Here is a 25,595-nt window from a genome sequence, read left to right on the forward strand (position 1 = left end):
AAAGAATTGAGGTATGGTCTCTTGATTGTGCCGCACGCCACTACGGTGTGCGGCATGCGGCGTTGGACACGCGTGATAAACGTCACGTCGTCTTTTGTTCACGTGCTGCAGCCGCGTGCGGCGCAATCAAGAGACCAAAGCTTCAGCCGGAACACCGATCAAGTAATCGAATATTCTATGTATAGATTCAGTAGATAGTTTATGCAATGTGTTCTCTGTGTAAAAATTACACCTGTATTGCGAATCAAATTTATAGAAGTGTGTAAGGACACAAAATATATTTATTGTTGTTAAATATCTTCGATGTGTGTGAAGTGCATGGACACAGAATACATTTAATGGTGTTAAATATTTTCATGTGTGAGTTTACCTCGTCCCCCTCAAAAAACGACAGACTTTTTGTTGGGGAATTTGGGTGCTAAACAGGTCCATAGTCTAAATAGTCAAAGGGTGGCATCCATTAAGCGTAGTAAATCAATTCCATTTCTCAATCTGGCACTGGCACTTTTCTTACGAATATTTATTTCATTATTAATGGAGCTGTCAAACGGCTCCGATTAGGCTATACATCTGATGATCAAAATCCATCCACGGCACGACAACACTACAAGGGCTTTATATTTCCTCCCAGACAACAAAATGACAAAGAATTATGAGTATTAATTTCACTAGAACTCAGAGGTGTAAAGCCAGTTAAAATAAATATTGTCACATGGTATGTCAATGTCAATTGTCAAGTGAATATCTTAGAAACGTCAAATCAAACGTGAATTTGAGCAATTTTTGAGGAAATTGGTACTTTTCCTTTAGCGAAATAGTAATTCCATTTAAAGTTAATAGAAACCTTCAAAAGAAAGGATTTCTACGAAATGGCATTGAGAACCACAGCCGTTCTCCGCAGTAAGTGGTCTATATAAAATATTCATCACAATGTTTCTGTGAGGCATATTATATAACTAATGTATTTTTTCAGGCAGCCTCAGCAAGTGGGCTTATAATCTCTCAGGGTTTAATAAGTACGGTATGTGTTATTAATTAATAGTTTAATATCAGTTAATAATTAAATAAAAATAAACTAATAAGTCTTGTAATTTTAGGTCTACAACGAGATGACTGTTTGTATGAAAATGAAGATGTCCAGGAGGCACTTCGCCGTCTCCCGGCTCATGTAGTAGATGAGCGTAACTTCCGCATGATCCGCGCCATTCAGTTATCCATGCAGAAGCAAATTCTACCCAAAGAGGAGTGGACTAAATGGGAAGAAGACAAACTTTACCTCACGCCCATTGTTGAACAGGTCAAGAAGGAAAGGTTGGAGCGTGAATCGTGGGAGAAGGAATATTAGCTTCTTTCTATGTTATGTTAATTTGTATCTTATTATTATTTAAATAAACTTAGCTTGTATTTGAAGGTTTTTTTTTTATTTTGCTAATCATGTATAAACAATCTAATTGAAGTTGCTTATTTATTTTTCCTGACTTATTTTGTATGATGTATATTATTATATGATATACTATCAGATGCATATCAATGTTGAACTTTACTTACAAACCTTCCTGTATTGTTCTTTCTAATGACGGAAACTGCATGAAAATCTGTTGTTTAAAAAATTCAAACAGACAGCCGGAATTGACTTTGTTTTACAGCTTTAGAAAATAAATAAATTCATCAGATTGTAAAATCATTTAATAAGAAGAATAAATGTAAATAAAATTATGGCATACAATTTATGGCCAAAGTGGCAGATTTTAATACATATATTCAACTCAATCTAAAATATGACCTGATAATTAGGAATGATCTAAATCGTCGACAAATCTGGATTGTTGACATATTTGACTAGAAAGCTTGTTTAATTAAAAGAAAATCTTGCATTGCTGCTTTTTCTTGATTGTGTAAACAGTCTCAAGCTGAGAAACATTTATGTGGAAACTCCCACTTAAGAGGCAAATACAACTACAAGAGAGCAGCTTTTATTGTTACTTGTAGTTGTAGGTGTGTCATCCCAATACTAAAGAAAACATGATAAAACAGCCCACTGACAAGTTTATAGAATCAGCAGAGATAATTAAATAATTATCTCCATTGATTGTTAAATCAGCAGAGATAATTCAGTGGTGAGCACTTCATACATGCATTAAAGTACTGCATACCCTAAGAGTTGAGTTGAGAAAAGAGAGACACCCTTATGTAAGCCACTGATAATAATTAGATAATTATCTGCATTGATTGTTATTTATAATGTTTGTCAAACAAAGATCATTTAGTATCAACTTGTAGGTATTAGTCAGGTCCATATTTTGGATGAGTTAAGTTAGAGTTAGCTTGATTAGAATAGAACTTAATATACATAAAATGGTCCCTGAAATTAAATAGATTCTTAAAAATAATATAAAATTGTTGATTGTTTTCCATAACTGGTTACATTTTCACAATGTAAAAGATAAATTGATCTAAATTAGAGAGACAACAACATGACTGCTATAAATAAAGACTAACTCGGAATGATATAAGAATTCTATTGATATGTTATACGTCCAAATCAGTTCAGTTGTTCAGAAGTAATGAAGGAAGACACTCAGGTCCTAACAATACATGACATACTCTGATGAAATAATCTGTTGATCACAAACTCCTTTTTTTAACCTCGACACAGAAAGAGGGGTGTTATTAGTTTGTTGTGTTTGTCTGTGGCACCATAGCTCCCGAACAGATGAAGCAATTTAAATTTTTTTTTGTATAAAAGGTGACTTATGTGCGAATGTTCTTAGACATGTTTGATGAAAATCGGTTGAGCCGTTTAAAAGTTGTGGGATATGAAAGTGGGGTAGAATAACTGTAACTGTCTGCATATATACTTGAGTGAGGGTCTCAAATGAAAGAGCACTAAAAGAAAATATTGATGACTTGATCGAGAGTGTAATTAAAAATTTCATGACCTAGGGGAGTTTTTCAAAATTTTCAATTTTATGTTATTGTACAATCACGTAAAACAATTCAAAATAGACAAAGTATTCTTTGCCATTCGTGGAAATTCTTTAGTTTCCATTCCAAAGCCTGAAATTTTATTTATAGAAAGAGTACTTATAAGAAACCCAATAACAAAAAATACCTATTTTGAGAGGGAAATTATATTATCAATACACATAAATAAAATTAAACTGACTGTCTGTGATTTCAAAATACAAGTGCTTAATAGCTATTTACACTATACTAATACATAATCAAGTTTTCTGTCTCTCTGTTTGTCCGGGTTAATCTCTGGAATGGCCAAACCAATTTTAATGGGACTTTTACAGAGGATCTTAAAACTTGGATCTTTTATACTTTAGCTCAATTTATTCACTAATTTTATCTTGACATATCCCTGTAATTATTTGAATTAAAAATTATATACACTTGGTATTTTGCCCCGGTCCGAAATGGACCTTACCAATGATTAAATTGATTCACCTTTTATTTTTAATTCCATGTTTACCTATTTATTCAATTTATTTTTACCTGGCACCTCAACACAATTACACACGTAAATGTCTGTGAAGCAAAAGAAAACGTTATACTGTTATGTGTTAAAAAATTATATACTACGTCCATTCATAGACCATACAGAAGCACAATATGTAAGTGCTTGAAAATGAATGATATCTAAATTACCTTGTATCTGTAAGCCTAGCAAGCATCAACAACATACATCGTGAAGAGAAAAAGATCAATTAAGTCGACAAATAGTGACAGAGTTGAAATAATGCTCTCTCTTTCGTCCCAATGCAATAAAAGAGGATATTTCCCATTGCGCGTTATTGGTCGACACCTGTCATTCTTTCCTCCTCAGATATGTTATGATGTAATCTTAGGCCTACTATTGCGGTACAGATACAAGGTAATTTAAATTTCAAATAAAGAAAGTAAGATATTGATCATTTAAAAGTAAAATTATTTTGATCTAATGCAGTGATTCTAAAGTATTGTGATGTCATCTAGTGCACGGTTTTAACCTAATGACAGAATTCTGTAAATAATGGAAAATATAATAAATCAATCCTTTTTGAAACAGTAAAACATTTCACTTACAGAAAACATAATGAATTTGATCTATTTATTCCCTTAACCTAATTTGGCCTAAAGTAAATAAGTCTTCTATGTAATACAAATATTTACATATTGGTAAGTATTTCTTAGAGATATTTAATGTCTCAATACTGTATTAATAATATCTATACAATTCTTTTAATTTTAACTTAGTATAAAATAAGTATACAGTTTTGATTATGATTTTATGGCAAGTAAAATTCCAAAATAAAAATATACTTATGAAACATTTTAAATAAACAATCATAGGCATAAGTCTTTTTTTATAAATTCATAAAAACAAATATTATATATTATTTAAATGTAATAATCCATACACAATCATACTATGCACAATGTACATATTCGAGTAAAAAAGAGAGTAAATATAAATTTTATATTAGTAACATTATTGGCAACATTCACCAAGTAACCTCCTTTCTTTGGGGAAAACCTGAATATAATAAAACACTGGGTCAGCTAATTGGTAAATAATAGACCAACATTATTATAAATGTTTCATTTTTCACCAAAAACAACTTTTCGCCTCGACGGAAATAAGCTGACCGGTAACTAATTTGATTATTTTTTGTCCCAGTAATGTATGCCACTAACTATATAAAGGGGAATGCCAATCGGCCAATACAACATCGGCCCTGGGAACCCAGGTATACCCATGTATATGGTGATGATAATATGATGTTTAAATAAGGATCTAGTTAAATAATTGGCTAAATGTATGTTTCTTAATGAAAAAATCCCTTTTTTTATCACTCATCTTGAAAGTTTGCCGATGTACCAAAGCAGCGCCATAACATTTGAAGCTGTATTATTTTTTTCTCTGTTAACAACTAACCTAACAAACAAGAAAACAAACAAATCATAGATCTTCATTAAATATCGTAAAACTCAGGCTGTATGTTCAACGATCTTTGATTTTCCGGTGGGGACAAAATAAAAGATGAATTAAAATGACGTAAAATATTGTAGCAAACTTTTTTTGAAGTAATGACTTCATTATTGAAGTAGAATTATCAAAATTTTTAGATATAAGTAAATTGATGGATGGTTTTAGGGTAGGCCTGGGCCGGGGATGGGCATTCCCTTTATTGTAGAGCATTCACAGTTCTTCATCGCCGATGGCTTCGAAAGCGTTGTTTTCCACGCAATCCTTTCCCGTTTTGAATGCAACAGACGCGAACTTTTCAGTAAGTTTCTGAACCGAGAATATTTCTCTGGAACTGCTGGATGAATCACCATTCTGAAAGTAAAATAATTATTTTTTAGTACTTCATCATCATATCAGCCGATGGACGTCCACTGCAGGACATAGGCCTTTTGTAGGGACTTCCAAACATCACAATACTGAGCCACCTGCATCCAGCGAATCCCTGCGACTCGCTTGATGTCGTCAGTCTACCTGGTGGGGGGTCGGCCAACAGTGCGCTTACTAGTGCGGGGTCGCCATTCCAGCACTTTGGTCTTTATTTATTATTAGTACTTAGTCGAAGGCAAAGGTTACATCCACTGGGCTATCACGTCTCAGGCAGAGACTTACTAGCCTTATGGAGGCTACAAACTGTAAAGTTAAACTCACCACAGAGCTAAGAGTGTCGCTGGAGGAGGACGGAGTGATCAGATGTGTGGAGCCGTCTCTTCGCAGGTAAGCGAGGTTGGCGCGCTTGCACCGCGGCGACATCGGCCCCTCTCCGTTCTTCTGACGCATCAACTCGTCAACTATTGACTGAAAACAAAGTAAATATAAAAAAATTATGCAAATAAAAATTTACTATATTATATGAACTAAAGTTTAATTAAGTAAATTTTTACTTTTTTATACCCGCGATAGTTCCGTCCGTAAGCCGCCCCGATATTTATTAGTCCAATACAAGAAACCCCTTGAAAATATTAAAAATTACCTCAAGCTAAATCACGTTAGCGAAAAAAAAAATACATGTTGCCGCGGTAAAGCTATTGCATAGCATTTTTTACCAACTACGCAAATATAATTATTTATTCATTTTATTTATACAGTATTTTTGTTTCTTTACCAAAGAATAAATAAATGATAAATGTCTTTACGTTGAGCTGGAATCGCTCAAAGCTCAAATAAACGCTATGCAATATATAGCTTAAAAATTAAAAAAAAAATTAGGAGGTTGTGGGGTCGAATCCGGTACGGGGCATGCACCTACAACTTATCAGTTGTATGCATTTTAAGAGATTAAATATCACGTGTCCCAAACGGTGAAGGAAGAACATCGTGTGGAAACCTGCATACCAGAGATTTTTTTTAATTCTTTGCATATGTGTCTGCAAATCCACATTGGGCCAGCGTGGTGGAGTATTGGCCTAACCCCTCTCATTCTGAGTGAAAACTCTAGATCAGCAGTGAGCCGAATATGGGTTGATAATAATGAAAACCTCAAAGGGACCGACGAGCCGCATTGCAGCATCACGGCGAATAGGTAGGTGTTTGAAAATACAGGATGTTTGTTTACAAGACCATAATATGGAGAAGGTTATAGGAAACTTTTATTGCAAAAATAAAATAAAAAAGGAGGTGAAATAGTGGTTAAAAGAAATATAATGTGATTCAAACATTTTGGTGAATATATATAGTGGTGAAATAGAGCTTGAATGTTTACATTTCCACGCGGACGAAGTCGCGGGCGTCCGCTAGTCTTAAATAACTTCACTATTCAATACCTGTAAGCAAACGCTAATGAAGATAGCGTGTTCCGTCCGCAGCGTGACCCACACCAAGTTGTCTTTGCTGAGTAGATACTCAAACGAAAGCTCGAAGTTTTTACTGGGCTCGTCCAAAAGTGAATTGTCTCCATTTGATTGTGATCTATCCACCTGTCAAAATTAAGCTACATCTATACACCTTGCTAGCTTCACCGTCTGTAAGCCGCTCCGAAATTTATTAGTCCAACAAAAGAACCCCTACCCCTACATTAAAAAGGACCTTAAGCTATAGTCTGGCAAGTTAGTTGATGACACTCCCATGATTATGCGGGCGACGAGGGGAAAGACTGCGCGGGTAAGAAATCGTGCGTGCGGGGAAGTGAGGTGCGTCGGTCGTGGGTTTTTCATTCATCGCTACACGCCCCCGCGCCCGCTCCCGCATTCCGCAACGTGTTACGAACGAAGTTGCCAAGCTATAATTCACACGCTAGCGAAAAAGAATTTTTAATTTATGATAAAACTAGCTGACGCCACGCGGTTTCACCCGCGTGTTTTCCGTTTCCGTAGGATTACGGGGAAAATATAGCCTATAGCCTTCCTCAATATATGGGCTATAGTATCTAACACAGAAAGAATATTTCAAATCGGACCAGTACTTCTTGAGATTAGCACGTTCAAGCAAGCACTGTTCGTAAGTATGAAGTCATTGTACTTAAGTTAAGTCGTTAAGGAGGAGATTAGCCAGCGTCACCCGCAGGATGACTCACAAGTCATCCAAATGTTCTCGCTTCTAAATTGCTACAACTCAATGGACATAGCAGAGAAGGATTGAAAGAAAACAATTATTTTGACTTACTACTAAATTACTTTACATAGACAAGAATCCTTGGCTAATTGATCTATCAGTGAATGTTCTCACACTCGACAAGCGATGTTTCATAGAACGCATCTGTTTATAGTTCTTTTACAAATTATTGGTAATCGCAAATATACTCAGAAGAGTAAAGTAAAAATCTTACATTGTGTAGCGTTGTTATCCGCCAACACCTCATCCTGGTAACTTTGTATGGTTGCTCGTGACTCGGGTTTGAGACACTGGTCAATGTCAGCTCCTTGGAGCCCAGTGAGACCCTCACACGTATCGTAGAACCATTGGGCTCACCGACGTTCACTGCATCTGTTAACGCTTCGCCGGCCGGTATGCTGCTGTAGTTTCGTAGCGTTCGCGCTAGCTCTATATACTGAAAGAAGTTAGTAAATATCAAGCTTTAACAATTTTCCCCTTTCTCGCAAAGTAGCTGTAAATACTGTGTAAGGAGTAGGTACAACAATAGTCCAACAGAAGGGGTTATACACATGGTATATCAGTTAGTCTGGCCCCTTAATAGTGGAGCTATTTAGGTATAAACCACAGTTTGTCTAATTGGACATTGATGTCCACCAGTGGGCAGGTAACATTTTCGGGGAGGTAATAAAATACCCAGATAAAATTAGGGGGTATTGATATGGCACAGAAGAAATACTGAAGTTTAAAAATCTAACAAATGCTATAAAATGTGTTGACAACTACTTTTTATTTTTAGCAAAACATGAAAGATATCATGACAATAATAATATAACATGGGTTATTTGATATCAAAATTAGAATAGCTATGAGTAAGTATTTAGAATAATAGACATATATGGCCTTACATCAATTTGGCCTATATATGTATAAGTAGTCAGAATTGCACATCATCATCATTTTGCACAGTATTTGTATAATTATTTAATTTTACTTTCTCAACATGTTTGCTAAATTTCATAAGTGTATGTATGATTGTTTATTTGCCTGTGTCCATACAGTTTAAGACTATAAGTTGGATTTTAAAAATTAAACATTCGTTTTAGTTGGACTAGATACACTTCAACTTATGGAGCTGCAAGTTTCATCAAAATTGGTTCAGTTTCTGAGACATACAGTTCAGTGTGTTAGAAATGTGTGTAAAGTCTTTTATTATCTTTTAAACAAATTAGGTTTATTTTAACTAATAGCAATATACATGTCAATATCGGTCAATATTTATAGATAAGTAGATGAGGAAAAAATATAATCAATGAACTCATTTGTTGTGAAATCACCTCAGCGACAACTGTTCCCAGTTATACAGTATGATAAAATATCAATTACCAAGATTACCATGCCACATGCCCACTGTGTTTCATACATGATTAATATGATGAGTAAATAACTAAATTTATTCCTGTCTACAGGAAAATCCATAACAGAGTCAGGATATCATTATTATGAATATTCTAGAATAATCAAACTAGCCTATGCCTTGTTGCTTCACCCATGTAGTACACGTTTCTGTGAGAATAGGAGGTAAAAAAATTTCAATATCTGTTCAGTAGACCCAGAACCTCGTTCAATACCACAAACTTTACTTTATAATGTTATAGTATAGACAGTAAAGACTTTGTAAAAACATTACCAACAATATCTGGAATTGTCAAAGTACTAAACACATGTGCATTGTACTCCAATGGAAAACCATGATTAATGCAATAAAGACTAAGGTGCAATTTAAAAGTTTTTATACAATCAATCATTAATGATGTGGAGTCCATATTAATTAGAATTTAGAATTTACTAGGAACATTCTAAAGTATGTTTCTTGATTACCACTGATTAAATAAAACATACCTCTCTTTTTTGTTTCTTGGCTTCATATGCTGATAGAATCTTTTTAGTCTCAGAGTCTGCTGACATCCAATTCAAATCTAATTCCTCTATGAGCTGTAGATATAATAAATCTAACGAAACTCTGTCTATCATTAGATCCATATCATAACATGGATCCCAGTAGCTGAAAAAGAAATTTCATCATCATCATCATTATCAACCCATATTCAGCTCCCTACTGTGCTAGAGTTTCTTCTCAGAATGAGAGGGGTTAGGCCATCACGCTGGCCCAAGGCGGATTGGCAGACTTCACACATGCAGAACTTAAAAAGGAATTTATTTTAGGTTAATCATGAAAAAAGACAATGAATATGAGTGTATAATTATTAAATAACAAAAGATTTATTTATTAAATTATTAGTGAAATTCTTACCTTTTTCTTAATACAATCTTGTCTTCAGGCCTTACATATTTCTGAGAAATATATGGAGATTCATAATCCTCGAGTTTCTTCATACTTGGTTGACCATCCTTAGCACAACTCCAATTAAAAAGATATAAGGAGAAATATTTTGTAAAGTCTTTTGATAAATTCACATAATTACAAGCTATATCTAAAACTGTACTGGAAGAATCAGTGGATGACACAGACAGTGGTATTCTGTATCCATTCATTAGAGATATTTCTATATCCACCACATGTACTCTCACTGAATGTGTTTCTTGTTGAGCAGAAAAAAGGAATGTAATTAGTATACCAGAATTTGCATACACAGGATTTTGTCCAACTAAAACAATAATTTATATGTTAAAATTGTCAGGATTATATTGAAGAAGGGAATGACACAACAATTTTAGTAATAAAAATTAAACTTCAGATTTTTTAATCTGACCAATCACTAAGAATCAGTGTTTTATATCTTTAAGACATTAGTCTAACTAAGTCTCTAGTCTTTACTTCTATATCTCTATAGGTCTAATTAGTCTACTACACATTATTGAATCAACAGGCACTCTATGTAATGTGACATCTCAATATTTTTTTTACACAGTCAAGACAAAGCAATGAAGTCGTAAAATTACTAAAAAAATTAACAACTTGTTGTAACTTGTTGCACACTATGACTATTGGCTATTTCGAGGGCCACTGTACATGAGTGTGGAAGGGTATACTTGGATGGGTCATGTATCAATATTAGTTGGGGGAGCCCAATCAATGCAGGGTAAAGATTTTTCACAAAAGAAACAAAAATGCTCGCTTAAAATAAATATGACAGTGACTTAACCTAAGTAGGATATTTTTAACTTTTGGGTTACTTTAAACAGGGAATTAAATGAGATTATATTACATTTTACAAATTTTTGCTTTTTCACGTAAGAGGCTCCTGTAGGCTCCTGGCCCCATATCATTGATAAGGCTGACATGGTAGCTACATCCTTGCTCTACAAATTCACTTTATTTTGTGTCATATAAAATTGCTTTTAGACGTTGTTCTCCAATAAAAATGTTATACATTACCTGATTGAACATATTTTTCTAGCATAATCCTTCTCTCATCTAGCTGAGAATTAGTTAAAAATAGTTTCTTGGGAGGAAATGATGGTAACTTGCAATGTGGGTATTGTGACTGCAATTGCTCATGGAGGCTGAGGAGCTGCTTGTATCGAGCCGTACAGTGAAAAAATCCATCAATATATATGTTGAAGCCCTAAAGAATTAAAAAAATATTTAACACCAAATTCAACTAACATTTGATTGTTCACACAACTCTAAGCAAAACGAAATTTAATAGGTCATACATTTTAAACGAAAACAGAGACCTTCAGGCCATAGATACATCATTATCTTATTCATGTGATATTATTAAATAAAGAATTTACCGTATATGTGATCCCATTATCATCACGAAACTGTTGTAAATCAGGAATAGAAAAATGCATTTTCACAGTGTACACAAGAGTTAAATGACATAACTTCTCTGTTTAAGAATGTTTGTTTTAACAATTAATTTATTTTTATGAGCTATTTCCTCAATCTTTGAACCAAACCAAACCAAAGCAAAACACAATTCATTCGCCCACTTTTCAATAACTGTCATCTGTCAGCTGTCATAGTCAAAATTCACCATAGACTATATAACAAGGAACGAATGAATGATAAAGGCTACGTTCAACTTATCAATCTAACGACCACTGGCGACCAAGCACACGAGCGCAGTTTTTCCGTTCTATTTGCGACTTAGACCATTAATAACTGGACGCGGTTCGCACCTAAATTCACCAACAAAAAAGTCTGTCATTTTTTGAAGGGGACGAGGTAAACTCACACATCGAAAACATTTAACACTATTAAGTATATTCTGTGTCCATACACTACACACAACTATAAATTTGACTCGCAATACACACACGCGTAATTTTTACACACACTAACAAACACATTGTGCACAGTAAAAGTATATACAAGCAGTATACTCGGCCGTATTTTTGAAATAAATACTTACAGCGCGCGGTACGTAAACATGTGATAGGGCTGCCTGCCTCCAGCATTTTAATTACTTTGCCAACTTTGTATTTCCATTTAGTTATGTGATTGTTAATATACTTTTTTTATGTAAACAAATAAAATATTTTGTAAATTGTAGTAAAATAGGAAGTGATCAATAAAATGCGTGTTGTTTTTTGATTGGTAGATTTAAATAAGGCTGATACTAATCAATGACCTTGAAGGATAGGTCGTTTTCATATGTTTATTTTGGTGATGGCATCTAGGTATTACCTCCACACTACGTGACCAAATATTAAAAAACCGGTCAAGTGCGTGTCGGGCCACGCGCAGTGTAGGGTTCCGTAGATTATGTTAGCCCTTTAATCCCTTATGTTTTTCTCAATTTCAAAGCCTTTATTATTCCTTACATTATTACATTAAACAAGTTTTTTAATTAATAAGAGTAACAGTTTTAATTTTTATTTTCTGTGTTAGTATATTGTTAGTGTATCTGTTTTAAGTTTAGTATGTTAGTGAGTTAGTCTTATTTCTAATTAATAAAATCTATTTAACTAGTAAGTTGAAATTGTTATTGAGGTATAGCTCGCGTTTCGACCTCTAGTATGAAGTCAAACTACTGCTTGCATATTTACTGTGACATTGCTTAGACTATCCCCAGATTAAATACATAGAATATTCGATTACTGATCGATGTTTGGCTGTTTCGTCAAAAGAATCGATTATTTTTATAAATTGTTTTTATTAAAAAAATTGATAAAATTAAGGTTTAAATACTTTCAAATGAAACGTTACTCCATCTTTTACTAAACTACAAGTTTTTAGCCGTTTTTTATGCCATTTAACTACACAAACCGGCATTTTTAGGGAGCTCCTTACACGACGAAAACGATTACAACAATGAAACATCGATTCTGTAGCAACAGTTTTTATAAACGCATTAGATCATAGATTTTTAATCTTTGCCAGAGGGGTAACGGTTAGCGAACCACGTCCAGTTATTAATGGTCTAAGGAACTAGGTCATAAAGAAAGTAACAGTATCAAGTAGGTAAAGCTAGAACACATAGCCGTAGAACCAGTTATTAAAAAAACTGTGACGCTGTCAATGTCAGATGTCAGTTGTCACTGTCAAGCTGACAGGCTAATAGAGATAAAAAATTGTGATGGATGATTGTTATTTTTTCTGTAAGTATTAATTAAACATTGTTTGTGATATTATTTTATACAATTTATAAACAAGTAATTAATTATTGCAGAATAATTTGAATGAAAATCAAGTTCCTTTGAAAATAACCGAAGAGTTGAGTCGTGATTCATTGCACTTCTCTCCAAATATTAAAAAATACGATGTCTAATTTAATGCCGGTGGTTACTATTCAATATGACTGGCACGAAATTCTAAGGTAAAAATGGAATTTCTAATTATTGGTATACCATAATTTTATTAGTATTGGACCTTTTAATACTGTCCGTGATATTGACAAGCAAGATGATTATGACAAACTAGCGGACACCCGCGACTTCGTCCGCGTGAAACTCAATGTAAACTTTCAACTACCCCTACCCCTTCCCTACCCCTACCTTTTCCTGAATTTTCTTTGCTATAAACCTCACGAAGCCCGAGACCTTTCCAACGAATGCAAAATCGTGGAAATTGGTTTGTGCGTTCTGGAGTTAAAGCGTCAGGAAGGAAAACCCGACTTATTTTTATATAGTAGAGATCATCTTGCTCTTGAAGAAATCAAAAATTATCTTTGAAAAAAAAACAATAATTTCTACATTCTATTTCTGCCAGGTTGCCAAATGACGAGGTTTGGATATCAGCAAAATTTTTAAACACTAATAGTGTTCACGATAAAGTTTGGACAACTCTAAACAAACCTGACAAGAAAATAAAGATAAATCTCTCAGAGGCTTACCAGTTTGTTTCTCAGTCTAATTTGTGTTTAGTTTTGAAACATGTGGAATCTGGGTTGAAAGTGGCATTTGTGGCGGCAACTAAAGCCCATAATGTTCATAAGAAAGCTGTGTTGTCTGTTGGATTGGCAGAAAACGCTTTAGCTGTATCTTCATGCGAGGAAGATAAACTATTAGTTTGGGACACAAGGACAAGTAAGATAAATAACATCAAATGTTTGCTTAATCTATGTTTGGCGCTTTATTCTTGAAATATTGTCACATTATAGTGGAGATTCAATGATTAAAAATAGTATGACATTCACAAATAATGTGGCTGGCTAATGGTAAAAGAAATAACAAAATTGGTTTAGTAGATCCAGAGTTTACCTCCTACATTCTCACAAACTTTACCTTTATAATTATAGTATAGAGTATAGATGTAAGTGAATGAACATAATCAAGATAATCAAATTTTAAAAACTATTTATAATTACATAATGTAAATTTTATACAGAGTGTCAATTAGCTGCAACTTATTAGAATTACAGTTGTTTTATTTATGCTTGTGGAAATTGATCTTGTTGTGAATGCATGAATGTAATACTGTGATGTTGCAATCACGCCTCTTCAGTCAATCTAGAATTGTGTTAGGAATTATGCAAAAAAATGTGGAAATAGGGCAGACACAAATTTGCATAATTAAATTTGTGTCTGCCCTATTTCCACATTTTCTATATTTATTGTTGTCCTAGTCTATTTTTTTATAATTAAAGACTCATACTGTGTTGGGTGTCAATGAAAACTGACACTATTGCAATCTCCTGAGGATGCTCTGGTGTAAAAATGAAACTAGAGCTGAGGGCACTTTGTTAGTTTTACAAAAATTTGTTGTTCATTTTAGTCATTAATAAAAGTTACCCCGAGTTATATTGATTTAGAACAACTAATTAAATTATTAAATTTATAGCAATATTTTTTTTTATTACAAAAGTATAATTATGCAATATCTTGGCACTGCAATAGTTTATGTATATCCTCTTGTAGTATGGTGATCCTGTATTTTCTTTATAGATGAAGCGCTTTTGGATCTGGATGGCCATGGGGGACCAATTTACAAGTGCAGGTTTTTCCCATCTGGTATTGTGGTGATCTCTGCGGGAGCTGATGGTTCTTGCAGGATCTGGTCTGCTGAGTCTGGAATAAACCCTGTAACTTTACAAGGTCACACAATGGCAGTTCCTGATGTTTGCATAGTTGACAAGGGCAGAAATGTAATCTCAGTTAGCAAGTAAGTTGAAACTTTATTGTCAACTAACAGATGCACAAAAACAATAAAGCAATTTATAAATATATACTTCTCATACACTTTTTCCACCTAAACAGTCCATACAGACTGTTTAAATTTTTTTAGCATATAAATAATTTATTTTATTTTAACTACATTTATTTAAATTAATCTTTACAGAGATGGTTTTGCAAAATTATGGGATATTGGTGAGTCAAAATGCCTGGAAAATTTAACTGAAGGGCAGGGGCCCATCAACTGTTGTGCTATTGGAGTTAGTCCTGAAGAAGCTGAAGTAGAGAATGAAAGAGAAGTAAGTTCTTATACTCCTAAGAACAAAAGTAATGATATTATTTTTCTTATTGGTTAAATATTTGAATACCTCTTTATGACATGAGTCAATGTGTCTTTTAATATGCAAATAAGGTGCAATAGTGCTTACTAAGGACTGATGATCATTGATCTACCTGGCAGACAGATGTCTCTTCTAAAAATACATTAAATAATTAATATGCATAGAGAATAATCTCTATGTATTGCATATCAAGTATCAAGTTGCAATGTCAATTCAAATCAATATAATGCATATCATAATTTATTTATAACTACTACAAAATAAACAGTAATTATTAAGAACACCCATACAACTTTGTAGTCCAAGAAACATCACTAATGTAGCAGCATATGCATGTGCTACAAATAGTATTTTTAACCGACTTCCAAAAAGGAGGAGGTTCTACGTTCGGCTGTATGTATGTTTTTTTTTTTTTTTTTTTTATGTATGTCCAGCGATAATTCCGTCAATTATGGACCGATTTTGAAAATTCTTTTTTTGTTTTGTAGGGTTTACTTCCAGGGTGGTCCCATTTTTTTCATGTCAGGATCTGATGATGGCATCCTGGAGAAATTGAGGGGAACTTTCGAAAGTTGTAGAGACGGCTAGTACGTTTGTTAGTGTTTCCATAAGGTATTTTAAACCACTACAACTTTATGAAGGTTTGGAGTTGGTCTGATGATGGAGCCGAAACACAGACGATGGAACTCGTCAAGGATTTACAGCAGTCACCTTTTGTTTGGGCTTGATTAATTTGTATTGATGAGTACTTTCCACCTATATGGGTTGTGACTGTATTAAGGGTCTGGTGATGAAGACGAGGGACAGTGAAGAGAACTCCTCGACGGTTCACAGTAGCTACCTTGTGTTTGGACTTGATAAATTTGTATTGATGAGAACTTTCCACCTAGATGGATTGCGACTGTATTAAGGGTCTGGTGATGAAGACGAAGCACAGTGAAGAGAACTCCTCGACGGCTCACAGTAGCTATCTTGTGTTTGGACTTGATAATTTTGTATTGATAAGAACTTTCCACTTAGATAGGTTGTGACTGTACACAAGCAGTGGGTATGCTAACACTAAAAATAAAAAAAATAAAAATTTTAATAAAAAAAATTCAACCGACTTCCAACTCAAAAAATAACTTTAACTAAAAAGCAAAAAATAACATCCTACCTATGTGCTACCTTCTGATCAGTTTGAAGGCGGTGCCAAGACAGTGTCGTGTTTTAATTAAAGATGTTTCTGGAATAACCTCAGAAATTTTGTAGTTTAAACGTATTTAATTAAAACATCACTGGCTTGGCACCGCCTTCAAACTGATCAGAAGGTAGCACATAGGTAGGATGTTATTTTTTGCTTTTTAGTTAAAGTTATTTTTTGAGTTGGAAGTCGGTTGAATTTTTTTTTAACTGAAATGTCAAAGTGTAGAATAAAATTGTATGTGTGTAGTGTCTGTCAGTTTTAACTGTACAGTTTTTTTTTCCAATGATATTCATTATCATTTATCAAAATCTTGATTAGTTATAACTGTACAGGTAAAACTGTGTCGTTAAAACAGAATGTCTGTGTTACAACTGCTGCCCGTGTTAGCTTATTGCTACTGGTATTGCTTACAGTATGTCTATTGGTCTCAAAATTTTATGAAAGCCTAAAAATATTGGAAATGTTGACTAGGAAATATAAGGAAAATTGCATATAAATTAAATTAGAATGTTTTATTTGTTTTCAGATAGGGACAAAAAATAAGATAGTTGTGGTTGGTTGTGAAAATGGTTTAGTCATTGCTGTCCATGTTGGGAAAAGGCAAGAAATATATAGGAAAGAAGTGGCATCTGCTTGTAATGCATGCACTGTTGTTGATCAAACTATTGTCATGGGCTGTGAAGATGGAAGGGTAAGAAACTGTTATTGTCTACATAATATTATATTGTTTGTTTTTTCGTGTACTAAAATAAAACATATTTTTAACATAAAACAAATTAAACTTTTTCAGCTTGTATTACTTAATTTACAAGATGGTGCAATAATCAGAGAAATACATGAATCGGCAAGCCCAGTATTTAGTATGGTAACACTGACAAATCACTTGTTCGTAATTGGAAGGCAGGATGGAAACTGTGTTGTCATATCAATAAAAGATGAATTCGCCGCTGTGAGAGTTCAGTTAACTGGATCAGATTGCGACGGAATAAGGGACGTAGCCTTTAATGGAAAATGGATCTTGGCTGCTTGTCGTGATACTTATATAAGGAAATATGATTTCAACCAAATCAGTGTGCATTTTAAATGACCTTACTTGCAAGAACTGAACTATTAAGAAATGTAATGCAAGAGTAAGTTTTCTCAGTGTCTATTTTCTAGGAAAAGGACATTCACTTCAAATATGGTCAAGTCAAGAATAGTACCTAAATTCAATAATTTGAATAGCTACTGATACTTGTAATATAGTGTTTTTCAGACAAAATTATTTAGTTAAATCGGCAATTAATATTATCTTATTTCTGTCAAACAGTTGTATATTTTATGAATCAATATTTCAATAAAGTGTATTTGTAATTCTTAATTATTAAATTATAATTTGGTAGCTATTACTGTTCTAATTTTGATTCTATAGCATCGCTTGGCTTACTGACTAGGGATTGACTAGGGATATGCATTGTTGATGCCTTTGGTATTATTTAAAAGAAAATAGTGTTTGTTTAGTATGAGAATAGGTAAGTAAAAAAAGATTTCAATACAGATAGCTTATAGTACTTATCATTTACGTATAGTCGTATAGTTAGTAAGTAAAAATTATATTATTGTATATCTGAGCGAAATGGTTTACCTATAATAATAAATGACATTGCTGATCGTATTTGTAATTTTTACAGAGTGATTTATTTTTTACTCAATAGGGTAGTTGACTCATATCAAATTTAACATAAACAATATTAATTTTAGAGATGTGAGAGACCAGTGATAGCTTAGTGGATATGACCTCTGCCTTCGATCCGTAGGGCGTATGTTCGAATCCGGTCCGAGACATGCACCTCTAATTTTTCGATTAATTGCATTTTAAGAAATTAAATATCACGTGTCTCAAACGGTGAAGGAAAACCATCGTGAGGAAACCTGCATACAGGAGAATTTTCTTAATTCTCTGAAGAATTCTCTGCCTGGTCTGCCAATCCGCATTGGAGCAGCGTGGAGGACTATTAGCTTAACCCCTCTCATTCAGAAAGGAGACTTGTGCTCAACAGTGAACCGATTATGGATGATGAGATGATGATGTGAGGTTTATGCCATAGTATTCATCTGAGTTTGAAATTATGACACAAACTAGCCAGGAAATTTGACTCCCTATTTGACCTGTACGAACTTTTGACATTTCGTCATTATCAACCCATATTCGGGTTACTGCTGAGCTCGAGTCAGTGAGAGAATAATTGCTGCTGTATTACAACCCCAAGCCCTAAAGCAGAGTAAAGATATGTATTCTGTGCCTAAAGTATACAAGATAGATTTCGTAGGTAAGTAGATTCGTATATGATATCTTCCATAAACCTGTGGGTATCCACAGACTGATTTGATGATCATTAACAATGACTGCTTTCGGCCCACTCGATATAGAACTTTGGGACGTCTTTAATATTAATACTCGTAAGTTAGGTCCTTATACTTAAATCGGACCAAACCTTGAGTTTTAGGGTCAATATTGTGATGATCAATTTATATTCTGCAGATGTGATTATGTACTTGGCACATGACATGCTCGAAGTACACATTGACGCAATAGTTTGAGCGCTATATGGAATGTAGTCAAGAATATATTATAACATAAGTACACTTGCATATTATGTTAATATTTGAATTGTAGTAGTTTAATTCTAGATCCTTCGTTTTGTAGGGCTCATAAATCACATTATGTGGATCACGATATCACATCATCATTCGTAGATTATGAAAGAGTTAGCCAGGTAAAAATGTTTTTGATAGGCATCTACTACGTCTAAAAGTGGTAAACGATAAACGTATGACGTCAATTAAATGTAGGTAGTAAATATATCTTTGAGGAGAGTTGAACTATTTAGGAGAGAGAGAGAGGAACAATATTTTTGAACATAAAATACGTATTACCGTAGTACTTTCACAGTTGTATTTGTAGCTCTTCAATCCTGTTAGTAGATCCTTGCCCAGTTTGAACCACAACATTGAGTCTAAATCAATATCTGCCTTCAGTTTCATCCACCTTTGAGTATTTCGATTAATTTTTCGGGGTTTTATTTCTGCTTGAATTATTTACTCTTTATTATTTGAGTACCTATTAGAGTTTTAGCGGGTCTACAACTTATACTTACCGCCATATTTTAAAAACATAACATATGCACAAGTGTCTTCAATCCATGAAGACCACATCTCCAAATTATCTAAAACATTCTCCAATCCATGGCACCATTTATAAACTGCGTTCTGGTTCATTTGATACTCGGCTGTAGATTTTATTTATAAATAGTTTTTAAATAAGCATAATATTAAATTCCTACTATTGATTAAAAAAAAAACATCTAAATTAATATAAATTGAAACTTCTACGTCGCACTCATACCTGTAACGTTTTTGTGTTTTCTATCATAGTTTGTGTAGCCACTGCCTATTGAAATATTAACAGCACGACAACATCCTTTAACAAAGCATACATAAATGATAAAATACAGCTGAATGAGAGAGGTACGCTGGTGGCGGCAGCGCACGATGAAAGGTGCGCAGAATAGGTTGCGCACAAAAACGTAACGCTGTCATTCGTTCATCGAATTTTACTGCCCATATTTTTTTCATACCGTGGGCTATATATTATGAAAAATCGATTCTTAAGGAGTAAACTCCAAAAATCATAAAAAAATGGGCACCACTGCTCTAGACTAGATGGTGTAAATGTACAATAGAAGACTAAGCAAAACACTGCTTGTGGTCTGAATGTGTGATAACTAACTGAAAGAAAATGTTTTTCTTATAAAGCATTACTTTCATTTTTATTAATTGTTTAGGCTATATCGATCGTATTCGTAGTAGGTACCTATATGTATTTATTTCGTAATTACTTACTTAGATCATGAGTTTTCGATTCCGTTTTATCTGTTTGTACTTTTTTTTCATAAGTGTAGTTCATCACTAATTTCGTTGGACCAATGTTGATTGCCGGTAAATTAAAAACAGTCATATATCCTATAGTGTCTTTTTGTGTTATTTTCTTTTTGTCTAACATTGTTATAACGTTTAAATACTCTGTAACTTCATTTTCTTTACGTATATCATCTTCTTTAAATATAACAGCGGGATGTGCCCAAAAAATGATTGGATCAGTTTTTGTGTGGTCTAAATACAATGTGTCTCTCTGTTTTGTAGGTAAGGTTTTATCTTCAACTACGTATGAAGAATGTTTGGTAGTGAGAGTAAGATTATTTTCTAAATGGTTGTTATCTTCAAACTTCCAAAGGTTTTCTATAAAATATTCACTTTCAAATGATTCGCCATGAACGGGCCCATAATCGGTTTCTTTGTCTTGGGCTGTATTCTGTACGTCGTTAACATATTGTGTTACTTGCATTTTGGGATTCATAATTTGTGTCACAGTATATTTGTCGTTTTTAAGTTGCATATCATCTGTTTCTTCTGATGTAATGCACTTTTCCTCATCTTCTGTTATTTTTCCTAGAGATTGTACTGACTTGCTTACACTTAAAGTGATTTTTGAACTGAGCACAGGTAAATTATTAGGCCAATGCTCATCCGCAGCACCTTAAAATGAGCCATCGACTTAGATACTACAATAATTTATTATATATTATGCACAATTATTATGTTAAGACATACTTAGTAAATTATCATTCGGTGGAGAAGGATTAAACTTAGATTTTACAAATACATTTCTTAATATAGTATCGGTAGCACTTTCCGCCCGATCAAAGATATCGCTGATATTTAATTCTTTCTCTTTGTTGTTATCTGAAAATCAATATATGTATTTTAACAACCGTCATCATATCGTTATCGTAATTTTTCAATGTACATAGGTAGTTACAATAAACCTAAAATATATAATCTAAAGTATTTCTTTAGTTATTACCAATATGTATTTCAGAAAATTTTACTTTTTTTATGCTCCCATCAGAAGTGTGATTAACCAGATCCATCTGACTAGTGTTATATGAATTGTCTACAATTTGTTCTTCTTTTCTATGAATTTTACTATTTCCGTCGTTAGCAGCTTCAATATTATTAGTGTCCCGGGTATCGTCTAAGTGCGCTGTATTATTATCAATATTATTTTGGTTACTACTGGTATTATTTAACTCATTAGCCAATAAAATTCTTTCTGGCATCACGGAAGGCGGTTCTTCTTGTATTTTCTGTGTATTATTATCAGAATTCATATCTTTGATTTCTTTTGCAATATTATCAATATCTATATTAACCATCATCATATAATTTTGATTCTGTTTATTTTTTTCTATAGCTTCATTATTATTGCTTAAATAATCATATGGGGTTGTAGAAATTTCATCTAAACGAGATATTTGGATATCGTCCTTATCATCTGTAGTTTCTGAATCTGTATTTTTTATATCTGAGCTATAATTGGTTAATCTTGCACTCGGGCTGTAAATGTGACCGTTGTTTTGCAATTTGCTCTCATTTTCAGTTGCTGCTAACTCCGATAATTTTACATTTTCCGTTAATAAATCCATGTCAGAACTCATAATTTGATCCTCTAATAATTTATCGTGACTACTGTTATTATTCAACTCATTAGCCATAAGTATTCTTTCAGGCATCACGGAAGACGGTTTTTCTTTTGTTTTCTGTGTATTACTATCAGCATTCACATATTTTTTTTCTTTTGCACTATTATCAATATCTATATTATCTATCATCATGTAATTTTGATTCTGTTTATTTTCATCTATCGCTTCATTAATATTACTTAAATAGTCGTATGGGGTTGAATAGATTTCATCTAAACCAGATATTTGGATATCGTCCTGATCATCTGTAGTTTCAGTTTTTTTTATATCTGAGCTATAATTGGTTAATATTGCACTCGGGCTGTAAATGTGACCGTTGCTTTGCAATTTGCTCTCATTTTCATTTACTGCTAAGTCCGATAATTTTACATTTTCCGTTACTAAATCCATGTCAGAACTCATAATTTGATCCTTTAGTAATTTATCAATTAGGTTATAAATAATATCAGATAATTCCACAGGTAATTCAGTGCTGCTCTTGAGTTTTAAAAGGTCTTGTTTTTCTGTTGTAATATTTTTATCTTGAACAACATTTTCTAGGATAGATATCAATATAGCATGTACGATTTCTGGTTTTTCAGTTTTTATCATAACAACATTATCATTACTATCTGGTGTTTCAATAAGTGAATGAGAGACCGTCGTTGATCCATTTATGCTCGGTAAACTCTCAGGTTCTGATGTAATCTGCAAAACATTTTTTTTTTTTGTTTTTATGTTATTATTAATTTACGTGTGTCTAAAGCAAAAATAACACAAATGTTTACCTGAACTCTATCAACTAAGTCATCAATTATTTCCCATATAACTCCTTCCTTTTCTTCCAGTTCTGAAATATTTAACTCTAGTAGTTTTTGTTTTACACATTTTCAAAGGTTATAAACTATATATAATAACAAAGAATTTCTCAAATATACCTATATAATCGTCCAGTAACATCACAAAGGAGGCGTCTTCGATGATTTTCGCAACCCATATAGTGACCTTAGATATGCATAATAAATTGGTCTTAAATTGCAAATTCTAAAGCGTTTTTCAAATTCTAAAACAAGCGTCAAATTCTAAAACTTTCCGTTTCTTACCTTGTCTGCTATTTCTGCTTGAATTCTATTATTTACTTCTGATATTCGGTGTTTTTTGGACAAAGTTAGTGTTATTTCATCATTTACTATTTTTGATATATTCTCTAATCTGCAACATTATAATATTAGGGTTGTTATATGAGTTATTTTTGTTATAAATTATTTCACAAATTTATGTTCTTACTGCGTATTTAGCGTGATGTTTAGCGGTGAAAGTAGTTTTCTTGCTACTTTATATCCAAAGAAAGCACATAATGTCCTATCCATGTTTTTGTTTTTTATATTTATAATTGGACGTTGTATTTTTTGTGTTCTGTTAAACAATGATTCTATTTACGTATATATTCTATTTATATCTACATAGGCATATATAGAACTAAAATCATCACCTTAACTTGGCTTTTCGTTTCTTGAAGCAACTTATTGCTTCGTGTATTTTTACTACAGGTGTTTCGTCCATAACTATTTTTCTTAATCTTTCCACCTGTTTTAAAAACCTTATTAAATCAAAATGATCATTCGGTTATTTGTATAATTATTATATAATATGTTCTGGCAAATTATTATTAAATTACCATAGAACAAGGAAGAGTATCGCCTTTATTTCTCCATGTTTCTATGCAATGTCGTTTGGTTGGAACAGCTAATTCGGCAATTCTCAATGGACATTTTCTTTGGTCTGGCTTACGTTTCAGTGTATGAAATGCTTTGATCGGACTCTTGTGCCTTTTCTTCTTTTTATGGTGTAAAGCTGAACGCCTGGGGTATAAAAAATGGTTATGCTTGAGTTATCTCATTAGTCTTTAGTTTACGAGAAGATTTAGTTCTGAATTTAGATATGAATATTTTTTATTGGATTGTAGGTTTGTTTACCCTATCATCATTGGGTGATTCAAGTTATTACGATTTTACATTATTTGAATATCTTAGCTACCGAGGTAATTGAGTTATTCGGTCAAGTAGGTACCTATTTTAATTGTTTATTTTAAAATTTAATTTTCAATATCTTTTTAATTTTGTGCACTAATTTACGAATAATATATACCTATGAAATGGATGTGTTGAACACGAAGGCTTATCGAAATCGATGTCAACTACATCGTATTCCTGTTCAATTGGATGCAATTTACATTTTTGTTTTCTTATCTCTTTGCCTCTTAAAACTTCAACGTCGATGCAGGGAGTTACCCAATACTTTGAAAAATTCAAGTGTTCACTTGGTGCTAGAGTTAAACTTTTATCACAGATGTCTCTATCTGCAATAAATTTCAAATCGTAAGTTTTCTTTCTCGCAGTGATACGGTAATAAATTATAGCCTACGTCACTCACAAATAACGTTGCTTATCTACTATTGGTAAAAGAATTTTCAAAATGGTTCAGTAGATTCAGAGATTACACTACAACCTCACAAACTGTACCTCTATAATATTAGTATAGAATTCATATTCCAGGATATAATGAACAATTTAAAGCTTACCGATATCGTTATTACTATAGGTGTTTGCCATGATAATCTATGTAATAAAATAATTCACAAGAATTTTGAATTGATTTAGTTTGACAAACCAAATCGCGAAGGCTTACAAAATAAGCGGCAGATTTAGATGGCCAGAAAGACGATTTGGATGTACGAGTCAAATGGCAAGCGCTTTGGTATATAAAAAAATCGAAAATCGTTTACCAAAAAATCCATTGTTTAATAACCACTCATAGTCATAACTCGATGATTTTTAAACATGTTTCTGTTTTGCTATCTCTCCTTCAATTTCACACACTAACGCCTACAACCAAAGCCAAACGGTCTTCCGAAAATAAAAGATCAAACTTAATTGATGGTACTGCCTCGCTAGACGTTGCCCGGTTGCCCCGGTAAAATTACGCGTGTCTATATTACGTTTTAAATTTATAGTTGTGTGTATTGTAAGGACACAGGATATAATTATTGATGTTAAATATTTTCGATGCGTGATATTACCTCGTCCCCTTAAAAAACTACAGACAATTTTGAGTGCGATACAAGTCTAAAGGTAATTGTTCCGAGGTACCCTACCTACCATTACCTAGTAAATGATAGACCTTGACCACTTGACAATATCGTGATGGGATGCGGATATTGTCAGAATGAGTCGAATGAGATAATCTTGGATGATTAGACGCTCGGAAGACTGCGCAAGTGTCGGCAAGAAGACGTATAATAGCATGGACACTTTATGACCTTTTTGGAATGGAACATCGTGCGTTAAGCTGTGCAATACAAGATTTTTAGGTATCAA

The 25,595-nt window shown here is 33.2% G+C and overlaps 4 protein-coding genes across 4 annotated transcripts; 2 read left to right on the top strand and 2 right to left on the bottom strand.

Annotated features, from left to right (window-relative positions):
• The first annotated feature begins 730 nt into the window (after positions 1 to 730).
• On the top strand, positions 731 to 1,410 carry LOC112053825 (cytochrome b-c1 complex subunit 7). The gene is made up of 3 exons (XM_024093385.1): positions 731 to 900; positions 974 to 1,021; positions 1,098 to 1,410. The coding sequence occupies exons 1-3, from the start codon at positions 870 to 872 to the stop codon at positions 1,343 to 1,345; spliced, it is 327 nt and encodes a 108-aa protein (XP_023949153.1). The 5' UTR covers positions 731 to 869; the 3' UTR covers positions 1,346 to 1,410.
• A 258-nt stretch (positions 1,411 to 1,668) lies between these two features.
• LOC112053823 (sorting nexin-17) lies at positions 1,669 to 11,520 on the bottom strand. Its single transcript, XM_024093382.2, has 8 exons — positions 11,306 to 11,520; positions 10,944 to 11,133; positions 9,858 to 10,212; positions 9,446 to 9,608; positions 7,779 to 8,000; positions 6,778 to 6,930; positions 5,666 to 5,812; positions 1,669 to 5,329 (listed from the first exon to the last, which is right to left on the bottom strand). The coding sequence occupies exons 1-8, from the start codon at positions 11,363 to 11,365 to the stop codon at positions 5,189 to 5,191; spliced, it is 1,431 nt and encodes a 476-aa protein (XP_023949150.1). The 5' UTR covers positions 11,366 to 11,520; the 3' UTR covers positions 1,669 to 5,188.
• Positions 11,521 to 13,012: 1,492 nt separating this feature from the next.
• LOC112053819 (proteasomal ATPase-associated factor 1) lies at positions 13,013 to 18,324 on the top strand. The gene is made up of 7 exons (XM_024093377.2): positions 13,013 to 13,117; positions 13,189 to 13,335; positions 13,728 to 14,044; positions 14,903 to 15,119; positions 15,297 to 15,429; positions 17,184 to 17,348; positions 17,448 to 18,324. Exons 2-7 carry the CDS (start codon positions 13,280 to 13,282, stop codon positions 17,742 to 17,744), a joined length of 1,185 nt encoding a protein of 394 aa, XP_023949145.1. The 5' UTR covers positions 13,013 to 13,117; positions 13,189 to 13,279; the 3' UTR covers positions 17,745 to 18,324.
• Positions 18,325 to 23,424: 5,100 nt separating this feature from the next.
• Positions 23,425 to 24,830, bottom strand: LOC112053822 (uncharacterized). The gene is given in 5 exon segments (XM_052881952.1): positions 23,425 to 23,667; positions 23,711 to 23,805; positions 23,897 to 24,080; positions 24,367 to 24,577; positions 24,800 to 24,830. Coding segments are annotated over 5 exon segments (687 nt in total). The 3' UTR covers positions 23,425 to 23,501.
• Between the last annotated feature and the right edge of the window lie 765 nt (positions 24,831 to 25,595).

The sequence above is a fragment of the Bicyclus anynana genome, chromosome 1 (assembly GCF_947172395.1).
Source record: "Bicyclus anynana chromosome 1, ilBicAnyn1.1, whole genome shotgun sequence".
Lineage (NCBI taxonomy): Eukaryota > Metazoa > Arthropoda > Insecta > Lepidoptera > Nymphalidae > Bicyclus > Bicyclus anynana.